Source organism: Desmodus rotundus, chromosome 9, assembly GCF_022682495.2.
Source record: "Desmodus rotundus isolate HL8 chromosome 9, HLdesRot8A.1, whole genome shotgun sequence".
Taxonomy (NCBI): domain Eukaryota; kingdom Metazoa; phylum Chordata; class Mammalia; order Chiroptera; family Phyllostomidae; genus Desmodus; species Desmodus rotundus.
In genome coordinates, this window is record NC_071395.1 from 68,097,974 (window position 1) to 68,122,846 (window position 24,873).

Below are 24,873 nucleotides of genomic sequence, written 5' to 3' on the forward strand. Positions count from 1 at the left end.
CTTTCTCTAAGAAAGGGGGACAGGGGAAGAAGTGGGGGCGAGAGAGAGAATATAGATAGATAGATATGGATGCTATAGGCACCCCAAAAAACTGAAATATGTTGATAAATGCAACTTTTACACAATAAGCAAGATTATAGGTAGCACACTTAATACACAGCTTGAGTACATACAATACAGGCCTCATCAAAATACAATTCAATGTACAGAAATTATTTTTTGAAATCAGGGAATTATCTTGTTACCTGAAAATTATTAGTTTTGATTCTGTTTGCACTGAAGTCCTTCCTGAGCACTTTCTTTGATAACTGATCTTCTGGATAGAACTGACCAATTTGTCCATTTACTGTTTAACACTGAATTATTGCTAGAGTGCTTTAACTGTCACCCTCCATTGACCCAGACTAATACATAAGTTTCTGAAATCCTGCAGATTCCAAAAACACCAAAGAACATGATGTTCTAGAACATTAATCAGACTGGGCACTGAGAAAAGCTTTAGTTCTTTCTAATGTGTCTAATAAAGCTACCTGGGGCTTTGTATATAGGTGGGTTCACTAGTTTTTTTAAAGAAATACAGAGGCAAAGCCAAGGTTACCTGGGATAGCTTGCCTCCCACCCTCCACCACCACCCCTACCCCGACTAAATATATCATTTTGCTGTGCAAATTCAGCAGCAGGACAAATACTTGAACCTCCTTTTACAACCAGATTACCCAATCCTAAATCCTCTTAAAGCTACACGGGTAGGAGACAAATTTTTAAAAAATCAATCATAATCCAGAGAAAATCACTATTTAACAATTTCATATATCCTTTGTACCTTTCTGTATTATGTGTACCGGCTACAAAATGACATATGACACCTATCGCTTATAGACATCATTTAATATATTTTGACACCTTAGTCACCACATGGCCTGCACTGTTACTGTAACACTGCATAGCGAGTCTGCACTCATTTAGCAGCACCAGCGGCAAGAGTGCCCACAGTTCCCATTCAGTAATACCCTTTCCCTACATGCCAACCTGACAGGTGACTAGTGTTAGATCACTGTCTTAAGTTGCATTTTGATTTATTACTCTTACATATTTGGTGAACAAATGTTTCTTCTTTTGTTTACTGCCTGAGATAACACTCTGGGCTATTATTTGACCAGGCTTCGGTTTGCAGTTGCTGCTACTGCTAACAAGTTCTGTATCTATTAACATATCTATCAACCCTTTGGCCTCCGTTGCAAATATTTCTCCAGAGTGCAGTTACCTTCCCATTGTATTTAGGGAGGCAGTGGAGTTTGAAAGGCAGAGTACAGGGTAAGAGAGAGCTGCACAGAAAGAGAACCTCACATCATTGTAGAGGTCCCTCCTGAGTCAGCACAGGCCTATCAAGAACCTACACCAGCTTGAGGAATGAACCAGCCAAAAAGATTAGAGGGAACAATACTAACACTCATACAATTCCTGTTTCCGGCCACTAGAGTGGAAAACTCTGTAATTCATAGGGAATCTCCGCAAGTACTCAGAAGGGTCTGGTCTCACCTACCAAAGCTAAAAGGGCATGAAAGGATCAAACTATTTCCAGTAACTTAACCAAGAACAAAGCTTAAAAATACTTATAAGAATTGAAAAACATCCAGCACCCAATTTCCAGCATGCAATCTAAGATTACTGAGTATGTAAAAAAGCAAGATAATACAATCCATAATAACAAAAAAATAAATCAATTTAAACTGACCCAGAAATGACTGAGATGATAGAATTAGTACACAAGGACAACAAAACAGTGTTAATTACTGTATTCTGTACATTCAAGAAACTAAAGAATACAGAGAATATGTTAAAAAGACATGAAATATGTAAAAAAGAACCAAATCAAACATCCAGACGTACAAACTACAATGGATGGGGCAGGTGGAAATTTCTGGGGATGATGGATAGATAGATTCACTTTCTTGCCAGTAGTGATGGTTTCATGGGTACAAATATGTCAAAACTTATTAAATTGTACACTTTATAATGTGCAGTTTATACTAGTCAATTATACCCAATAAGATTGTTGTGAGAGAAGATTGCCCTTTAGCCCCTCTTCCTGTCTGAAAGGGATTTGCCTATCATATGTCCATAGTTCAAGAAGTCCAGGGCTCAGTGTATTACAATTAGAGCACCCACTGCTCCATGGGCAAGTTCTCCTATCCTCAATCTCCTTGTTCTCTATTACTGTAGTCTTGACTGACAATAGCAAATATAAAAATAAAATCCTCAGTGTGTATTGCTATTATAGTCTTTCTCTACAACATTACTCAGAATGACTACAATTCCTAAATAGTGTGTCTACATCCATTGTATCTCCCTCTTCCCATCCCTCACCCCCTACCCCCCGTTTATTTTTGGGTAGTTACCAGCAAGGAAGGAGGGCATGAAAGGGGATGAAGATGCTCCGCCTTGACACTAGTGGCTCAGAAAAGGCCACCTTTCTTTAGGTATCTCCGCAGGACTGCTCTGAAAGAAACCCTAGGTAATTTTTCTTTATTCTGGCTATTATTTTATTAGAGATCCTAGAGTTTCACACTAACTTGTCTTAATTTTCAGTGCTTGATATTATAGTCTTTGTTCTTCATAAACTTTAGCAGAAACTTCTACTGGTATATAATTTTTCTACTACAAATGTGAAATTGCTTTCACAAAGTCAGAACTTTATTTCTTGAGCTAAGTAAGAACCAAAGTCTTAACTACATTTTATTCATAATCTGTAGCTAATTTTTAATACCACTATTATGTGAACTGTCTTTTAAACACATAACTATGAAAGAACTATATTCTGAAGCTTACTTTTATTATTTCTAGAGGGGAATTTATCCCAACAAGTCAATGAGGAAAAAAGATTTTGTAGAAATAAATATTATTAACAGACACATTTAGGAACACTTGTACTTGATATATAGGGTGGGCAAAAATAGGCTTACAGTTTTATGAGAAACACAATTTATTCTTGTATTATTATTTATTAATTATTGTATTATTTTTCCATAAGAACTGTAGACTTACTTTTGCCCCACTCTGTGTAATATACATACTTGAAATCTATGGTATTTTTGAACCCCTTACAGTGCTCAAATTTTAGCTTGTATGAACTATAATCAACCAGCCTAATGTAATTCCAATCTGTGCTTTAAACTTCATCTCATTTTATTTCCTTGTGTATACCCCAGATGTCAGCCAATAGACATAAAAAGTTAAAGTCTAATTGTACTTGAATTTGAATCCTTCTGTGAAGCTATTTAAGCTTAAGCATTTCAACATGGAGGACACTTAATGCACAAAATACTTTGTTCAAGAAAACATTCATTCCCGTGACTTCCTAACTTCTCAATTTGGTGTTCAGGACATACATAGTTACAGACTAAGAGAATCTGTTTAGAAAGGAAACAGACTTCATCCAATCTTGTCTTTTAGCAAACTCTGCCTCAAAATCCTGGATTGGGCTTAGTGTTCCTCCTCTACACTCACCTATACCGAAATCAGGAGACACCAATCTACAGTCTCCTACAGTCCCAGGAACTTCTTTTTAAGTATATTATGCTAGTTTGATACTACTTATACCCTAAGTTGAATCCACTTCTAACTACTTTTGCTTAATTCTTCAGGTTTCATTTTAAGGTGCACAGGTGAGGATCCTTAAGCTAGGATTCCTCAAATTACAGAATAAGGAGGGTTTTCCCTGTAGCTCCAGCAACCACACTGGAATCACATGTCAGGAATCACCTGAGTCTCCAACGTGGGCATGTATCACTTCTTAAACATTTCCAAACATACCCAAATAAGCTAAATGAAACTTCCAAGGGATGCAAAGATATCTACTACCGTTACTGTGGCTTACAAATGCACTCCAGTAATAAGAGAAACATAGCACAGCCCTCTCCTGTGGAGGCCACAACACAACCCTCTTCTGTGCACTCCTGTAACAACACAAAGGCTCTGCAGCCACAGTCAAGTCTCAAACGCATAGCTCTACACACCATTGTATACATTCTAAATACATCGCCACTCCTCGTTCATTTTTGAAATCTACTTATCTTGAATCACATAACTATACATATATCTACTGGGTTGGCCAAAAAGTCCATTTAGTTTTTTTCTGTAAAATAAAACACATTCTTCATTTTCACTAATAACTGTATTGATTTGGATATTTTGAACATGTCAGTTATCTCCCACTATTGGCTTCCAGTGGGTAGAGGGCAGGGGTGCTACTAAACATCTTCCAGAGCATAAGATAATCCCACAACAAAGAATTATTTGGCCAAAATGTCAATAGTACCAAGAAACTTTGCAAACCACTTTTGACATGTTTGGTCAGTCACAGCACCTTCTCCATACACCACACAAATCTCTTTTTTGTGTTTCAGTTGCATTTTTACCTTTCTTGAAATAATAAAGCACAATACACTGAAAATGTTGCGTATTTTCTTCTATATTCAATGTTAAAGTGGCTGCACAAAAATTCACCAATTTTGATATTTTTTAAAAATATACACTGATATGACAGCTGTCACAATACAATTGTTTCAAACAAAATTGTTTCAATCGTAACAAAACTGTTTCAAACAAAGTTAAAGACAACTAAGCACTACTAAAGCCACCGTACAGAAAAAACTAAATGAACTTTTTGGCCAACCCAATATTTCCCATTGTCATAATCTAGTTATGAGTCTAATCCCTCAAAACTTGAGTCTTATTTTGGGGCCAACTAACTTTCATTAACATTCCAAATCTACTTTGTTGCTTTGGGGGAATGGGAGTTAAGGAGATACAGATTAAGACAGGAAGCATTGCTCTTCATTCCTTTGCTGTGAATTTTTAGTACTTTTTTCCTGTGAATATTGTAGTACTGCCGCTACCCTGTGGCTTATGTTTGCAATACACAGACCATCTTCTATGATGTTTACCTATGCCTGTAACATCCTGTCCTTGAGAAGTGAATTTCATATCCTCCCTGCAGGTCAACAAATCTGTTGGCGAGAATATAAGGTCTGTCCGAAAAGTATCCAGCCGTGTCCTATGAAAAAGAGGGATTCATTGAAGATGTAAGATACAAGAAACACTGTACAGAGGACAATGATGGTTCAGTCCCCTTCAAAGTAGGCACCTTAGGACCTCACACAGTTCTTCCAATCACCATCAGCTGCCATATTTTCCTGAATCTCATCCACAGCCTGAAATCTCATCCACAGTCTGAAATCTCTTCCCTTTCATAGGTGATTTGAGTTTTGGGAAAATCCAGAAGTCTCAGGGACCCAAATCTGGGCTGTAGGGGGGCTGAGTCACCTGGGTGATTTAATGTTTCACCAAAAAACTCCGCACAAGACATGATGCATGAGAACGTACATTGTGATGAAGTTGCCAGTTGCCCATAGCTACAACCTTCCGAATCATCCAGAGTTTCCCAGGAGGAATGTTCAAGCTTAACACAAAATCTGATGCAGATTTGTTGCTCTACTCAGTCATTTAGAATGTGACAGCCACACAGTACACATGCTCTCTCAACTGCATCTGCCGCCCCCACTGACTAGTATAGTGAAGCCATCATCATTCATGCGCATGCACATTCCAGTCCACTCTCCTTGGCTGCCAGGTTACATCAGTGTTGTGCAAACCTTTCTCATTATATTAACAACAACTGGACTTTTTCCAGATAGACCTTATATTCTTCATAGGTTTCCAAAGGAAACTTGCCAGGAGCTAGCTATTCTTAACTAGAATGTAGTCCACACAGTCAAAACCAAGTCTTCAATACCATATGCAGCAGGCTCAATTGCAGCCTCCCCAACAAAAGATCAAAAGGTGAGCTTCTGTTTACAGATATAATTAGAATAAAAGTCTCAAGAAAAGATCATTGCAGATTAGGGTAGGTTCTGAATACAATGGCATATATCCTTATAAGAGACACAAAAGGGGAAGACGGAACACACAGAGAGACACAGGAAAAAGCCAAAAGAATGTGGAGGTAGCCATTGGAATTACACTGCCACAACCCAAGGAACATTAGCAGCTACCACAGCTGCTGGAAGAAGGCAAGGATCCCCCTCTAGAGCCTTTGGAAGAAGCATGGCCCTGCCAACTCACTGATTTCAGATTTCTGGCCTCTAAGAACTGCAAATGAAAAAATGTTTGTTTTTTTAACTACCATGTTTGTGGTAATTTGTTGGCAGCCCTAGGAATCCAATATACCATCTAAACCACAAGTCAGCAAAGTTTTTCTGTAAAGAGACAGATAGTAAACATTTGAGGCTTTGCTAGTCATATAATCTTTGTTGCAACTATGGAAGCAAAAGTGTGTGACTATGTTCTAATAAAACTATATTTACAAAAACTTGCAGCTGGCCATATTTGGCTCTTGAGTAGTCATCTAAATGATGTATCATTTAAATGATCTAAATTATATCTATTCATTTTTCAAATCTTTTCTCTTTCAAAATTTATAATTATCTCTGGAAGATAAGAAACTTCAATTATCCACCCAAACCCTATTTTTTTTCAAAGCCTATAGTTTTACTTCCAGAATTTAATCCCCAGGTATATTTCAAGCTTTTCTTTAAAATCCCCCACAGATCAACAGGGAATGGAATTAGGAGTCTGACAACCCCTTCCTGACTCAATTAGGCAAATATGTATATTAAGGCAGCAGCCAACCTCCTTAACACTGCTCATATCTCTGTATCTTTCAGTAAGAGCTAATCACTTTTAACAGACTTCTTCCCAGACATGAGAACTTGATTCCTCAAACTTTCCAAAGCCTAATAATTTTCCTTTAATAAACAAATATGTTCTTGTATCTAGAACCACGACCCATAAGAACCCTATATTTAATCAATTTGAAGTGTGTTTTCTCCTATTTTATTATCACATTCTCCTACTTCATTTATCTTGATCTTTATTTCCTGGAAATGCTGCCATACATATCTTTCTTCCCAAATTATTTCTTCCTTCTTTTCGCCTAAACATGCCTGATTTTATCAAGCCAGGTTATACTAAAATGCCTCAAGCTGTCATACTCTCCTCACCAGATAAGTAAACCCGGCAATCCCCCTGAGGCAAGAAAATAAACATAACACATACCCTACACACCACTGCAACTTCTGTGTTCTTCGGTGTCCATACTGTTAGGATCTCTAGATGAATACTGTTTTATGCATCCTTCTGCAATGCAGCTCTATTAATTTGGAAATTTCCACAGTAAACTCAGTATGCCAGTCACCATGGAAACCGCCTGCTTCCTAGCACTAACAAAATAAGTATCTTTGCTAGATCTAAGGTAAAGCAAAAGGGAAAAACAATGAAAAAAAGATGTCTAGAAAAACTGCTCAAATACTCCAAATATATAAATTTTCAAATTCTGATGTCTATATTCCATGAACAGAAGGTATTAATTATATAGACCTGAAGTATTTTGAAGCAGTACAGATTTATGAAGTAGAAAGCATTTTTATCACCAAGGAAAGAGTAATATCAGAGAGAATAATAAATATTCATGTTTGCATCTTGCTGCTGTAGATGGCATATTCTCTAATTAGCTGATAACGCGCCAGCTGTACTTAGAGCTTACATTAGAACAGCATTTCTGGGCTGCGTTAGGAAAGCTGCCCTAAACTAACAGGTAACAAGCTGTCTTAAGATTCTTTCCCTGTTTGAGCCCCAATCTCAGTGGCTGAAACCTTGTCCCCCAAGTATAGCCCAGGGGTCATCACCAACAAAGCAGCCTAATATACTCTCAGTACATCAGACATAGCTGACCATAATCCCTATTCATCTGCCCTTTGAAACAATGCTTGATTTCTATGACATCGCAAACTACTAATTTTCTTCCTATTTGTAAAGTGTCTTTCCTACCTTTGCCTGTTGCTCCTCTTCTGTCTAACCTCTAAACATCAGATTTCTTCAGGGCTCACCCTGGAACCAGTTCTCATCAAGATATACTCCCTTCCTGCCTAGGAAGTTATCATCCTGTTATCACCTACATGCTGACTGCTCTCAACCTTTAATCTCCCATCTCTACTCTCTCCCTTGAGTAGCGAAACTCCTGCTCTTCTACACTCCCTCATCGGCAGATGCTCCAGACCCAGGCTCTACAGCTCAGTAACGCCAACTGAGCCCATCGTCTAACCAGAATTCTGGAAGTCACTAAGAACACCAGCCCCTCTTTACCACCCACAATCAAATTAATATCAGTATCTGTTAATGCTCCCTTCAAAATTTCTTTGGAATCTGTCCATTTCCCTCCACCTTCACTGTCATCAACCTATTACCATTCACTGTCACCACTATGTTCCACAGCTATGCAACCACAACCTGACTGGAACTCCCTAATTCCATTTGCCTCCTTCCAACAACATACTCCACACAGCAGCCAGAATCATCACTTTAGAACATAAATTAAATCATGCCACTCACCTACATATGACCCTTCCAAACCTTCCCACAGCACTCTGGATGTCTTCACCTCCAAGGCCATACATTACCTGGCCCATCACTACCTCTCCACTTATTTTAAATCCACTTTTCCTTCTCATTTATTCAATCTTTAGTCAAACTGTCATTCATTCAGTTCCATGAAAAGCTGAATCTTTCCCACCTTGATGTCTTGCAACTTCAAATACATGCTATTCCCTCCATTTGGAACACTCTTACCAATCAGCCAGTCTCTTCAAATCTGCTAAAATCCTACACAGGCTTAGAGGCTTTCAATGACTACCTCACCTCTCCAACATCTGCACTCTAAACTAGGTTCCTCTTTTATTCTCATAGCATTTGGTGCTTTTCCTTCAATGGTATATAAGGTATTTATAATTATACATGAAATATTTTTTAAAAAATATACAGGGGTGAGCAAAAGTAGATCTACAGTTGTGCATGTGGAAAATAATACAATAATTAATAAACAATAATACAATAATAAATGTTCACAGACTCACAACCATAAACCTCCCTTGGCCCAGCCCCTGTATATTTTGCTGAATCCCTGTGTCTACCTCTAAACATTAATCTTCAGGAAGTAACAATCACATCTCTTTCTTTTTTAACATGAAATAACCTGTGTCTACCATAGTACCTAGTAAAGGTTAGATATTCATCAAACACTTGCTGAATGCATGAACGAATGTGTATTGAGTTGCTTCAGTTTCTGACAGCTATCAGTTGCTCTGAAAGCTTTGATGCACTGCCTGAACTCTGAGATATCCTTATTTCATTCCCCAAACTCCCCCTTTTTGGTATCCACTCGAACTCCATGATAAGAAGAGAGGCAATAATGGCCACCTCTGTGAACCTGCAATGCTCTCCGCACCAGCAGTCCTCAACCACTGACAATTTTGCACCTTAAGGGTCATTTGACAATGTCTGGAGACAATTTTGGTTATTACAAGTGGAGGAGGAGGGTGCTACTGCCATCTAGTGGGTAGAGTCCAGAAATACTGCTAAACATCCTACAATGCACAGGACAGCCCTCTATGACAAAGAACTATCAAGTATAAAATATCAATAGTGTCAAGGGTGAGAGGACAGAGTTACTTCCATAGCCTCCTGAAACAGAAGGGTCAAAAACTGGTACTCTGTGAAGGATTAAACATTTTTAATTAAAATAAAATACACTTCACTAGCACAAAGTTTTTCTTTAAAACTGTTTTTAATTTAAAATGAAAATGATTAGCCCTGGCTGGTGTGGCTCACTCGGTTGGAGTGTCATCCTATAAACTAAAAGGGTGTGGGTTTGATCCCTGCTCAGGGCACACACTTAAGTTGCAGGTTCAATCCCTGGTTGGGGCTCATTCGGAAGGCAAACCCATTGATATATCTCTCTCACATCAATGTTTCTCTCCCCCTTTCACTCTCTCTCAAATCAATAAACATATCTTTGGCTAAGGATTTAAAAAAAAAGAAATGTAGTATGGTGAATTAAATAAAAACCTCTATAATAGCAACATATGTAGCCGACTTTGCCTAGATCCACTGCAGAATTATAAGCTGACATATATTCCTTTTCTCGGCAATCCAGTCTAACCACTGTTACAGGTGATACTTTATTTTCCTCTTAGGAAGAAGAAAAAGAGATTTTTCCCAAGAGAAAAGAAAAAAAGACCTCCTGATACTCACATTTTGGAATCCTCCAAAGGAAAAAAGTGAGGCACCTCTCCTCTTCACCTCACTATGACCCCCAACAGTCAAATCACACGGTTTCCAATCAGCTTTTTGTGGACTCATTTTGTGTGTGTATGTGTGTGTAAGAGAGAGAGAGAGAGATTGAACACCAAGGAGCAACCAAACACAAGAACAAAAAAGTGAAAATACTGTACATATAAAGTTGAAGGGGAAAAAATGTTAAGAAAAATAAGGACTCAAACTAAGAAGTCCAAAACCTAAAAGCAGCATTCCAGGTGCAGAGCTATGAGAAGAGAAAAATCAAAAGACTAAATAAATCATTTATCCTAGAATGAAAGACAGTAGTTTCTAGATTGAAAGATTCTACCAAGAGCTCAGTGTGAGAAAAAAATAAAGAACATAAAAGAAAAGGAAAATTATACCAAACAGATATAGTGAAATTTCAGACACTGGGGGAAAAGACAAAACGCTACAATCATACGTCACATACATCCCCCAAAACCAGATCATATTCCAAAGTTCCTAAGTCACAGTGGTATATAACTTTACAACAGTAACTCTCAAAACACTGGAGCAATACCTTCAAAACTCTGAAGAAAAATTTATATCCAAGAACTTTGTAGCCAATAAAACTATTAATCTATTAAGAGGGTAGATAAAGACATTTTCAGACATGCAAAGATTCAAAAACCTTACTAAGAAAAAATACATCTCAGGAAGCCATTAGAAGATATACTCCCCCAAAATGTGCTGGAAAACCGAAAAAACAAAAAACAACAACATGAAGCCCCAGAAGCAGAGAATCAAATCAGGAGAGTAATAAGGGCATTCACAAAACAACAGCAACAGCAATGAAGCTGGCCTAACAGTACAACTACTCCCGATGACAGCAATACAGATGGAGATACAACTCTAAAAACAAAAACAAAACAAAACAAAAAATACTGATCGCCTAGTGTATTTGATTATGTTGAGAGAAGATTCACGTGGAACCATTAAATGAGACAATTATTGACTCTGGGGAAAACAAATTTGTTCAAGAACAGTAATATAATCATACTTTGACTCATCTGTAAATGATAATAAAATAAAACCCTGAAAAGATATTTCCTTTAAATAGCATAATTCCTTATTAATAGATACAAGTTTCCAGAAATACTCCTGCATTAAAGGCAAAAGACCTCTATAATATTCTGAACTAAATCAGAACTTAAAAACTTGCTGCCTGATTAGAAATGGCTGGAAACCTCATCAAAGGCAAAGAAACCAGACATTTCTTTAAAGAGCAGAACTTGTGGGACCACAGGTTAAAGCAACAGGGGTATCTTTTAAATGTCTGCCTAGGTCTAATTCAAAAACACACATGATTTAAAACACCAAAAATCAATTCACTTCTAGTAGACAAGCAACTCAACAGTGTTTATCATTAATTTCTTTAAATAAACATCCCAGAATTAACCCTCAGTACCAGAGCCATCAACCCCAGCTTGAGGAGGATTACACTAGAGAATCCCTGGGGTGCAGGCCCCGTAGACAATGAGCTCACCCACACCCTCTAATCCGTCCTGCAGTGAGCTCTCACCTAAGGGGACACACCACCAGTGCCAGGTGAACTGAGGCAGAATGTGGGTCTGAGGACCAGATTCAATGCCTCTGACATATGCAAGCTTTGAAAGAGCATCTCACACAGCAGCATTACTCACTACACTCAAAGGGGAGAAACACCCACATGTCCATCACAGATGAATGTGTAAATAAAACGTCACATACACATGCAATAAAATATTATCCAGCCTTAAAAAGGAAATTCTGACATATACTACAACACAGATGGAGTATAAAAATATTACTTTGAGTAAAATAAGCCAGATCCAATATATTGTTTGATTCCACTTATATGAGATACCTAGAGTAGTCTATTCAGAGACAGAAAGTAGAATGGTGGCTCCCAGGGGCTGGGGTGGGGAGGAGAAATGAGTTAGTACTGAATGGATACAGCGTTTCAGTGTGAGAAATGAAAGAGTTCTACCATGGTATAAATATTTCTACCATTACTATCATTTTGTGGAAGTGCTCCACTATAGAACTACAGAAATTCCAAATCACTGAATTGTGTCAAAATTTTTCATTGATATAAAAAAAAAAAAAACACCTTTAAGCTCATGTATAAGGGTGGTTTTCATACTTAGTAGTTAACCAGAGATGCCCTAGGAACTTTGGGGAATAAGAGCAGAGAAGACTAGAGCCCTCCCCCACTTCACACACATGTAACCTATCAGGGTCATGCATAAGATTTTACTTGAAGAATGCAGCACACAACCGGAACAATACTTTCTCTCTCACACACACACCCCATCTCCCTCTCTTCTAATTTGCCATATAAAATAATGAAAGTCACTATTCTAATTCAAGTCCTGAATTGAGACCAGAGTAAGCGACACAGAGGTAGTGATGATGCTGGGATATAAACTAGGACTCAAAAATTAAATAATATGGTTAATCCAAGATAATAAAGTTTAAAACATAAAGTTTCCACAATTTAACCAGCAGTAAGTGCCTAGATGACTTATAATTACTGTTCTAGTTTTAAGATAAAGATCTACTGAGTAGGCTCATCATGGAATTAAAAATACTATTGATTAGGCCCTAGCCAGGTGGCTCAGTTGGTTAGAGCATCATCCCAATCCCCAAGGTTGCTGTTTCCATCCCCAGTCAGGTCATGTACAAGAGGCAACCATTTAATGCATAAAGAAGTAGAACAACAAATTGATGTCTACCTCAGTCTCTCCATCTCTCTCTCCTCCCCACACCTCTTCTCTCTAAAATCAATTTTTGAAAATGTTATTTAAAAGAATACTAATGGCCCTGGCTGGGTGGCTCAGTTAGTTGGACCATCATTCCATACACCAAAACGTTGTGTGTTCAATTCATGGTCAGGGAACATACCTAGGTTGAGGGTTCAATTCCTAATCAGGGTGCATATGAGAGGCAACTGACCGATGTTTCTTTCTTATAGCGATGTTTCTCTCCAGCTCCCCCCTACCCCTACCAATGCTTCCTCTCTCTGAAATGAATAAATGTATCCTCGGGTGAGGATAAAAAAATAAAAAATAAATAAATAAAAGAATACTAATGATTGGGGAATTTAAAAACTTCTAGCTGTTCTATAGCATAACTGAGCCTTTTTCTGCTCAAATGTAATAAAGATAATTGAGATACTATAGATCCTCTTGGTCTCAACAAAGACATTCCCTTAAACTTAGAACATATGGTTCCAAAATGTTTAGCTTAACCCCCTAAATGTATCTGTATGCATCATTATACATTTCCAATGTTAGCTTTTACTCTAGTATCTCTTCTTGTACAATTCTGATATGTTATGAAGATAAAGGGGCCGTTCTTTCAGAATAACAATTGTATTTGTTGCATTCTAAATGATTCGGTACACTGAGAGCATTCACACATTAGTCACCATGACGAAAGCATAGAATGTAACAGAATATCTACTACTGTTCATGTCAAAGTTATATACAGAACATGACTTTAGTAAAAGCCTGCCACAATTATTTAAAAAAAAAAAAATCCCAGGGTAATAAGAAGACTTAGAATGCCAGTCTAATCCAAGCCTGATGGAAATTTAAAAGGTAGCCACACATTTTTCTTCAGTATTTCCTTTTACTCTTTAGTTTTACAGCTTAATCTTTCATTTAGAAAGCCAATGGGCAAAATGTTAATGTCTCTTACATTTAGGTAGTAGGTACAAGAGTCTCTATAATGTTCATTTTTTATATGTTAGAAATGTTTATAATAATTTTAACCAATGATAATTAAAAACAAAGGTTTCTTGTTCAGGTTCTTCCCTCATTCTCCAAGGACTTACCTAAAAGGAATGATAAATTTTTTTTAAAGAAAGTAATGAAAAACTGAAAGATATAAACAAATTATCTGAATGCCTAACAGCAGACAAAAATGTATAAACAAAGCAAAAACCGATCAATTCCTTAAGAAGGGACCCTGGTTTCAGGCTTACCAGCCAGGTGCAACACAGGACCTTGTTGACACCCCCCTTCAAACTATTAACAAAAAAAAGCTGAAGTACAATAATATATTTATGTGATGATATTAAAGATTTATTCTATAAAATGTAATAATGGCATTGTAGTTATGTTTTTTTAAAAAAGAGTCCTTGTCTTTTAGAAATATACCCTGAAATATTAATAGATGGAATAACATGTCTAAAATTTGGTTAAAACTAAGGGGGCAGAGGGAATTGAGGGACAGACAGAAGCAATACCGGCCACATTAACTGATGACACCGCTAAAGCTGATGGATAAACGTATCCAGATTCGTTTACCACTCTCTAGCTTTGTATATATTTGCAACTTTCCATAATTAAAAGTTTTTTTTAAATAGTAATAAAGAAAACTATAGCCTATAACACATGATGGGAAGGAGCACACAGCAGAGATGAGAGATAATGGTCCCAACAAAACCTTAGAAAGGATCCGTAGTTGGAAGGTATGAAGGCCTAGAAACAGACGAAAATTAAAATTCTTTCTAGAAGAAAGGTCTAGTCGGTTCCTCCTTTCCTCTTCATCCTCCCCTCAAAATAGTAATAATAAAAAGAGCACCCTGGCTGGTGTGACTCAGTGGATTGTGCATCAGCCTGGTAATGGCAAGGTTGCTGGTTCAATTCCCAGTCAGGGCACATGCCTGGTCGCACTGCCAGGTCCCCAGTAGGGGGCACACAGAAGCCAACCACATGTTGATGTTTCCCTCTCTTTCTCCCTCCTTTCCCCTCTGTCTAAAAATAAATAAAGTCTTTAAAAAAGAACATGTCTCTAAAGAAAATAAACATACTATTTGGAAAGAACCAGGCCTCCTAGGATGACTGTTAGTCCTGCTTACTATTTTGGCATCTAGAATACTGAAGGCCTGATAGCCAGCTCTCAAGCCATTCACAGAAAATTAAAGGCAAGCTCAGTCTCCAGTGGATCATCAATAACCAGAGCTTCCAATTGGCCTTCTAATTTTCTCATCCTCAACTATCTATGGACAATTAAGAATTATAAGACAGAAATTAAGAATAGGGTACTAAGAAAATGCCACAATCAACTCTTGGAAATTAAAATCAAAATAGAATGATCTATATTAGAGTCAGAAAATAAAGGAAATCTCCCAGGGTATAGAGAGAGAAAAAATAAAAGAGATGTAAACACAAAAGAAAAGTCAAAGACCCAGAAAATTCAAGAGGTCCAACATCCAAATAACACACATTTCAGGAAGAGAGAATGGGAAAAACATAAAAGAATCTATCAAAAAAAGAAAAGCAGCAGCAATTTTCTCAGGAACAGATACACGAATCTTCAAACTAAAACAGTTCTTCCAGTACACAGAGAAAATGACTGAACCTAAGCATTTCCTCATATAATTACAGAATACAGGAACAAAGAAAAAATGCTGAAAATTTCCAATGAGAGACAGAAATAGGTAATATGTAAGTAACATCTCTGCTACAATTACATAGTTCTATACTATACTCACCAGAAGGCCATTCTCCATTCCCTCCACCTCTCTATTCTCTATCTATTCTCTTGTCTTTCAAAATCCAGTTCAAATCGTTTCCTTCATGAAACTCTTCACCAAGTTGTTGATTTAAAGTGATCTTTCCCCCAAACCTGCTGCACCATTCATTTGACATTCAATCTGTATTACCTTACTCCTTACTTCTGAATTGTTGTAGCCAACTATCATTTCTTACAATTTGTTTAAACTGTTTGTTCATAGAAAATAAGGACATGGTGTTTTGGGTTTGTTTTTTTTTTTTAGTCTCTCACAGAACCTTGCAGCCAGGAGACACCAAGCACCTGATAATCAGAAACTTGTTCCCAGGATGTAGCTTAACTTCATTAGTTGTTTATATAGTCCACCTTATATTTTCCTTAGTTCATCAAAGAGTTTTACATTTATATCTACAACTAAAGTGCAAGGAAAGTTTAGAAGGAGGAAACACATATAAACAGCATAGAAGCATCTTCTTCAAACCCCCACAAACTTCAGGTTATATTTTCTAACTGCAAACCACTTACTCTAAACAGTGCCAACAGTGGTTCTCAGTGCCTGACAGCACACAATTCACAGGAAGAACACAAAACATTCCTTTATGAAAGGGGCAGGAGGGGACGCCTAGTAGATGCGCTGCCCTAAGTAGCTGTCTTCAACCAATATCTAGCAGGGAGTTGCTATTCGGATCCAGATAATAAACCAGTGCAGTAACAAAATCCCAACGAAGTCTGGGTCTTCGATCTTACACACCAAAATCAAACTCTCGAGAGTCTATCCAGCAGTAAAAATGCCTATTACTTTGTCTTCTCAAACTTTTAATATGCCCTGGGAAGAGACAAAGGATAAGAAACCTAGCTGGTTATAGGATTATTATGAAGTCGGTTTAACAAAAACAAAAACAAACAAAAAAAGCACCTGATTGACTCAAATTTTGTAAGAAACCTTTTCCCCACTATTTCCATCCTAAAAAAAAAAGAGGTAAAAAGATTTTGTCCACGAATTCTCTATATATGAAGAAACTCTTGAGGGAAGAGAGTTCAAATATATGTGAATGTTTTTCCAGTTCTAAATATGTCAGGTTGTCTTTCTCTTTGTCCCAGGGGGCTTTAAAAAGAAAAGAAAAGATGAAAAATATCTCAAGTTCGGCAATTACTGCATGTCTTTCTTAGACTTCAAATATATGGTTCAGCTAGCAACCAAGGTAAGTAGACTATGTTCAAGAATTAGTTTTGTACTAGCTTTCACTAAAAATTCTAGGAAAGGAGGAAGGAAATTCTTTGGAGAGTGTTTCCTTGCTGCTGAGGCTCTGACTAATTAAGAAGTACTAAGAATTTCCTTCCTCAATACTAAAGCCCCCAATTCATTTAAAATATCTTTCACTCCCTTTAAGGTTACAGGTGCAAGTATAGGAGCACATATACACACATATACATTTATTCCCTCTAGATACTGCTGTTAAAATATTGTCAGCATTCCTCTCGCAAGACACTCTTTCTTTTACCCATTTGTTACTATTTGTAAATACAATGGATACCTAACATCAAAAGCCAAGAAAATACCAACAAATATGCCTCTTTGGGAAGAACAAATATGCCTATAGTCTAATAAGGTATAAATACAAATTGTTGAGAAACTACTGAAAACTATAAAATAATTTTTCTGACAGCTTTTTAAACCATACTTTTTACCATTTGCTTTATACTTCTCAAAACCAGAACTGGGTGAAAATTATTTTTATGGACATGAATATAAATGTAAAGCCACTGCTTTTGACCTTGTTCATGACAGGTTTTTCTGGGGAAAGACAATATTATCTATTAACACAGCAATTTAATCAATGATTTCTGTAAAATATTATTCTGAAGGTATTGTTTTAAATTAATAGATGTTTCTAATACTTTCAGTGAGATGTTATATCTATTTTATAATAAAGTATTCAGGGAACAAATTTAAAAATTAATCCTGACATCTGTACACTGACATATACACATTGTTTCAATTGACTGTGATGTGGAAACCTTACAGGAAGTCAGTTTACTAAGAATGGGTTCTTCCTTTGTCACCTAGTCGGTGGGGATGATCAGTGCAGATCTACAGGAAAGAATTAAATTTCCTAAATACCACTTATAATTTAACTGGAAATCCAGAAAGAAAGGTATAAACAATATCCTCATTTCAGTGTTACAGAAATTAAAAAGATATAAATATACCTGAATTGTCAGCTATTTTTCCCTTCAAGTAAACTTTAAAAAGGAAAATTGTGCTTACCTACTTTAGACTATAGCACAAATAGCTTTCTATTTAAGTTCAAATAGTAATATCTCAAATGGCCCATAAAAATAATGGAAATACCAACCTCTCAACTCAAAAAAATTTATAAAATACAGTAACTTTTAAACCTTTGCTTGAGTTGAGCCTTTTGATTACAGATATACTCACATGTGTGGGTTTTGAACTCCTGTAGGATTTGGATTCAGAGTAAACCTTGCTGTAGATTTGAAAGGTGGATTTGCAAAATTCAACTTCAGTGCTTTGCGTTTACCTAAGAAATAACAAATAAAAAGTAAAAGTTTCAAGTACTATAAAACAGGTACTATTCTGAGGGCATAAGAAATTCATATCAAAAGGAAGAAAAATTTGCTTTAACATATAGTTAAATAGTATTTTGAAAGGCAGCAAAGAATTTCTCAGAATTAAGAATAAGTAAATATCATTCATTATGCTCCAGTAAAACAGAAAACAATGCTCAGTGCTTCAAGATTATATTGTTCAAAGATGCTAACACTTTTGCAAATGAAAACACCACTATAAAAATCATTTACCTCAGCAGTTATAATGAAAAATGCTAAATTACTACCTATCTAGTGTTACACTTTAATGCCTTAGTTTAATAAATATCATTTTCTCTCAAATGTAATATATACAACTGAGTGCAGAACCTGATGCATTCACAACCATAATGGGATAAAAAATATCATGGAAGAGTCAATTCAAATTAGTATCAAAGGTATGCCAAATAATCACTTATTTGGAGCAATTTCTTTGGGGTAGAGAGGAAGGAGATATCAATGTTTTAAATTACTCAAATGATATCCATTATAAAAAAAAAAGAAAATTTAGGAAAGATAAAACAAAAATATATGTAATATTGTATATATACCTATAAAATATTTAGAGTTTTAAAAAATATTTATATACATTTACAAGTCTAAGTACCCCAAACTAATTATTGTCTATTGCAGACTATTTGCTATATAATACAGACATTTTTTCTCTATAATTAAAATCAGACCGTAATACTGCTTTATAACATGATTTACCCACTGACCATATTTCTTTCTATGTCAATAAATCTTGTAAATCATTTCTTTAGGATTCTAGTATATGGAAACTTTGTAGCAGAGTTTGGTTTTAAGCATTTTTAAGCCCATCTTGGTTTCATGTACATTTTAAGGATCCTTTTTCCAGCATTCACTCTTCATAGTTTATTACACATTTATCTACCTACTCTAACAACATCTCTGCAATCCAAATACTTTCCCACCTCAGTGGACTCCAAGGATGTATTAGAGAGCTCACCCTGCGCAGACTGGCACCTTCGCAGAGATCTGAGGGTCTGAGTGAGCTGTGAGAGGTGGACAAGACTGCAGGGAAGAGCACAGAGCTCCTGGCCCTGGTTCCCGGTCTCAGGGATGGGCTTCATACAGGATGTGAATTCCAAGACCAAACACACCATTTTCAGAAATAAGCACAGTACGACATGAATTGTCCCCATATTTTGCCTTTCGTGTACCAAATATTCACTTTGAAATCATTTTTATTTGACAGCAAGTAGAGTTAGGAAGGATATTCAAACTATATATGCAGAAGGTACTCTTTGAAAACTGGCAGATATGACTATTAAAAGGCAAATTCTGTGTATTACAAAAAACTAAAAAATTAAAATGAAAACTTGGGAAAATTCTTGCAATACAAAATCAGAAACTCTAAATATATAAAGACATCACACAAATCAAGAAAAATTTAAACATTGGCAAGGGTATAAATAGTAAAGCAAAATTATGAAAGAATTATGAAAGGCACTAACACAAAAAAACAATTAAAATTTTTGTTCATGTGAAGTTGGCAACACTTAGGTTTTATTTTATACATATACATATATATGTTTTAATGATAACATATTGATCTAAATGACTAGGTAAAATAACCACTAGCATAACACATTGCTGGTGGAATCTATGTTGATATATCTTTTCTGGTGAAAGGGCAATATACAAGAAAAATTGTAAATAAATATGCTCCTTTACTTCTTGGAAATTTGTCTTCAGGAAATATTTAAAGGCAGAGGATTATTCTCAGATCTTGAAACCTGAAGGAATTTGCCCTGCAGAACCCTGAAATTCCTTGGGACTGCTGACTCCTTTCTTCCTTCAATTGTCTCCTATTCTCTCATCAAGTTTACCCAATGCCTGACCCACCATTGTATTCTGGAAACAGGTAACTTGTCTTCTCATTTCTAGGTCCACAGAGAGAGAGAAATTTTGTGTCAAAATGGATCACACTAGAGTCTAGGTGATATTTGGATTTGACCTGTAGGGTGAATGCATTTTGAACACAGGGCAGATGGAATATTTGGGGGCCAGAAGGCAGACTGTAGTGGACTGAATGGTGGATCCCAAACATCATTGTCCTGATCCCTGGAACCTATGAATTTTACTTTGTACAGCAAAGCTTCTAAAGAATTTAACATTCAGTTAAGAACTTGTGCAATCATAAATTGGAACAAGCTCAGTACCCACAAACACCCCAAACCAAAAGCTGAACACCACCTGGGATGTGGTATATGTCTGAAACCACCCGGTATATCACCCATGATCTCTACATGGTGAAAAACTGATAAAAGACTTGGATCAAACACAAGACAATAACACAACAAAGAATCATTGTGGAAACTATTCAAAGAAAAGCACCAAAATTGGACCTTCTTCAAAAGCTTAATTTGAGGGAACAGTACTTAATCTCTGCAGGCAAACAAAATATATTACTACAATTAAAACAAAAACTGTTTTCTTGAAAATAAATATTTATATATAATACACACACATAAACAGAGAGAGAGACTTTTTCAGCATTGCATTCATGTTTAAACACAAATAAATCAGTCTTCAAAGGGCATTTACTGCAAAAATGAACAAGCACATACAATGGAATGTGACTTAACTTGCATAAATTAGATTTAAACACACTATACTTCAGACACACATGCAACTATCTTGAAAAATATCCAAGTATATATTCTGATCTTTCACTAACAAAACCACTAAATAATTCTATAAAACTTCAAAGCCTCTTTAAGCAGAGACGACAGAGCCTAAAACTAGTGCCAGGGGGTTTAGGGTATGATTAAGCTACATGGCCTGTTCTTAGTAGTGCCCCTACCTCACCCTAGCCTACCTTGACAAGTGATAATGATCAGTTTAATGAACTCACAAGGCAGTCTTGTGGAGGAAAGGAACAACCCAGGAAGTCAATCAAAGGTGAGACTCAGGGAAGGACAGAAAGAGGCAACTTTCATAATACTTTAGAGAAGATATTTCTGGCTATCTGTAGATGTGTACACATGGGCCTTTTATGTTTATTTGTTTAAACATCGCTTCTCCCATTAACCTTCTCTAAGAACCTCTTTAGGACTGGTCTTTCTTATCTTTACTTCTCTTTCTCAAGGGCCCTAAAAACTGAACCCTAAAGGCAACTTGCCACTATGTAGTCAAGTATTTTTAATGACAAAACTACAAACGAATAGGATATGGGACCAATATGAACTTTTTACAATTCCATAGGAAGAAAAGGGTGTACGGAAAGAAGTGACACTAACTGGACTGTGGAGATTGTTAGAAGCAAACAGGAATTAAAATATTTGTATAACAGGGTTTAAAGTAATTGATCAAGAAAGATTATAAATTTGTGATTATAATTCCACCTTTAGTGAGACTGTCACCAAATAATTAATTCTGAACCAATCAGCAGAAATAAACAGATCCTCCCATTTAACTACAACAGGACAGAAACCAGGCAAGATCAAATATCTTAAATTATCTGTAGAGCAGGAAAAAATATCTTCTTTCCCATGAGAAATAATTGTCTTCATAGACTTAAACTGAAGTTCAGTGCCTTATATAGAAAATGCTTTCAAATGTTTATTGATCTGGAAATAATTTGACGTGCACAGACAACCCCAGACAACTCAAGTGTGCATTAAATTAGCTAGATTAAGTTTCTGTTGTTTGCAACCAAGAAACCTGACTGACATAGGAAAAACAGTATCTGTCCACATCCCCGAACATTTCCAAAGCACTGCTATATCCTACCCAACGTTTTTCATGTTCTGGCTTATAAAGAAAATAAGGACATTTGTTCAACACTGGGAAAATTAGAATCGTAGATAGTCCAGAAGCTGGCCCAGGTGGTTCAGCAGCCTCAGGCCCCACTCAACCACTCCAGAACTGAGGGGACCAATCTCTGCACCACCCTTGAAATTTTCCTTTCAAATTCTCCCTCAAGAGAACACCCAATGCTATTTAAACAATCTTGTCCACATCATCTAAGACAATTTCTTTCTTAAGAGTTCTCATGACAGAAGCATTCCCAAGCATGGATCTCCAAGAATATTCATAACTATTACTGAAGAACAAAAATTTGCCCAAGCATATCCATACTCACTAAAGCCTAAAACTATATTTAGCTCTAATTCTCACCACAGAACATCCCACAGGCTCACAGAATACTGAAGTTGGAAGGAAGACATCTTTCAGTTATTTGGCTTAAGTGAGATGATGAAGAGCCCTGGTGATTCTTCCTCCAGTATCTTCTCAATACAAACCTTTAGCATCACTTTCTAATCAGTTACACTGATTCAACAGTGGCCAAAGATCTCACTCACCCAGGGCTGGAGAGTCTACCACTCAAATATGGAAGATGACTACTCTCTGCAATTTAGGTTGCCAAGGCATCTCTCTTTTACCTTCCACAGATAAGGAAAAGGTGTCATTTCCTCATTATTAATTAAGAAGCATTATTTATAGTTTCCAAAACCATCAAAACCAGTCTATCCTCAGAGAGATACTATGTTTATACTGGATCCACCTTGTAACCCCCTCCCTTCCTCCTCAAGGCTATCCTCATCATCAAATTGTAAACAATTTTCTGTTCTAAATGTTTAACTATCTTGATATATCTTTGAGTTCTGCAAATGACCTATAAAAGGTAACTAGAACAAAAGAGCAGTTCAACAAATATTCATTTGAGTTAGAATTACTAATTTTTTTAATCAATATTACATGACCCTCTCATACAACCTAGTGGGCTTCTTTTCTTTTATTGTATCATAGGAAAGCAAGATTCTGTTATCCTTACGGTCAGAATGAGAGAACCAGAATCTTCCCCCCACAACCTGTAAGAATGGAGACCATCTCTAAAATATTTTAGTCCATCTACATATTTTCAACACCATTTTGATATGATTTCACCAAATTTGAAATAGTAATAGCAAAGTTCATACTGTTGATGGCAATAAAGATCACTAAAGGACCTGTAATGTGTAATAGCTGCCTCTAGAGCATGGCATTTTTTTTTAATTTTTAAAAATTTCTTTTAATTTTAGAGAGAAAGGGAGAAAGAGAAAAACCAATGTGAAAGAGAAACACTGCCTCCCATACCTGCCCCAACCAGGGACTGAACACACAACTTTTGGTTGGTATACGGACGACACTCCACCCCACTGAGTCCCATCTGCCTGGGAGGGTGTTTTGACATAATACTAACAAATCAGTGTGGGTTGTGTGGTAGATTGTTACAAAAATGATTCACAACTCCCTGTGTCCACACCTCTCTAATGTGATTTTGCTGTTCCTCCCATCAATAAAGTCAATTTCCCTACCTCTTAAATCTGGGTTGACCTTGGGACTTGCTTTGACCAGAAGAATACAGTAGAAGGGATATTTAATGACTTCCAAAGCTAAGCCTTGAGGCCTTCTGGCTTCCACTTTCACCCTCTTGGAAAACTACCGAGTCTAAACATAAAGCAGTTCGGTCTAGCTTCCTTGATAAGGAAAGACCATGTGGAACAAGAGGTCCAGAGGCACCAGCCGTCCCAGGGGAGCTCAGTCAGACCCAATAGACCTACTAGCTCAATGCAGACATGTGAGTGAGCTCCAGTGAGACCAGCAGAAGTACCACTCAACTCACAAACAGAATCATGAAAATTAAGTAGCTGCTCTTTTATGCCACTACTCACAGGCCAAAAGAGCTAGGTAGAAATAATCAGTCCCTCTAAGGAACGCCCACTGCCACCAGAGGTAATTCCCTAGAACCCAGTGTAGACAAAAAAGTGAGAACTTAAAGTACGATGTACAAGTCACTCATATACCACACCTTCAAGAATACTGGTGCTTGACCTGCAAGTGTTCAGAGCATCCTACCTGGGCTGGGGGAGAGGGGTTGCCTTTAAGTCTCATTTCTTCCTTGCTTTAATTCTTAGTACCTTATTTTCAAAACAGAAAGGGAATCCAGAATAACTTTTTAAGTTATTTATAATCACTGGTCATGAAATGAGAAACACAATTCTAACTATGCAACTTTATATTCAAACAATTTCAGAAATGAGGAAATAAAGTGGTAGACAGGAACTTATTTTCATTTCCTTTTCCACCTAAATTGCTACAGTAATGAGTGTGCTAATTTATTTCATAAGTTCAAGAGAATAAGAGAGGAAGGAAGTTAGACTTGTAATAGAACTGGAAAATTTTGTCAGTTCTGTCCTAGACTTGCAATCTCAGACTTTCCAGGTATTCAATGAGCTACTATCAACTAATACTATGTTGCCCTTCTCCTCCTCCACTCTTTAGTACACAACAGTGAGTAACTTCCAAAATTTCATAAATCTCACTTAAAACTCTGAACTCCAATCAATAAAATAAAAGTTATTCATCCATGCAGCTAAGCATTTTGGAAACTGAATTGTTCTCAGTTTCAGAAACCAAGTAAATACACTGACAGCCCTCTTCTAACACATTTTAACACTTTTGTATAAGACAAATTTGGAGGAAGTCCAATGTAATAATTTGCATAGCCATACGTGCAGAAATATCACAATTACA

General features: G+C 36.7%; 1 protein-coding gene across 3 annotated transcripts in view; it reads right to left on the minus strand.

Annotated features, from left to right (window-relative positions):
• Positions 1-24,873, minus strand: part of MAP2K4 (mitogen-activated protein kinase kinase 4) — a 109,505-nt gene that overhangs the window by 60,698 nt on the left and 23,934 nt on the right. For 2 of the 3 annotated variants that reach the window (XM_053930610.1, XM_053930609.1), the window contains one exon: positions 18,158-18,260. The exons of the other annotated variant lie outside the window; for it this stretch is intronic. In XM_053930610.1, the coding sequence (XP_053786585.1) occupies positions 18,158-18,260 (103 nt within the window). The remainder of the gene's footprint in view (positions 1-18,157; positions 18,261-24,873) is intronic. 3 annotated transcript variants of the gene reach the window in all.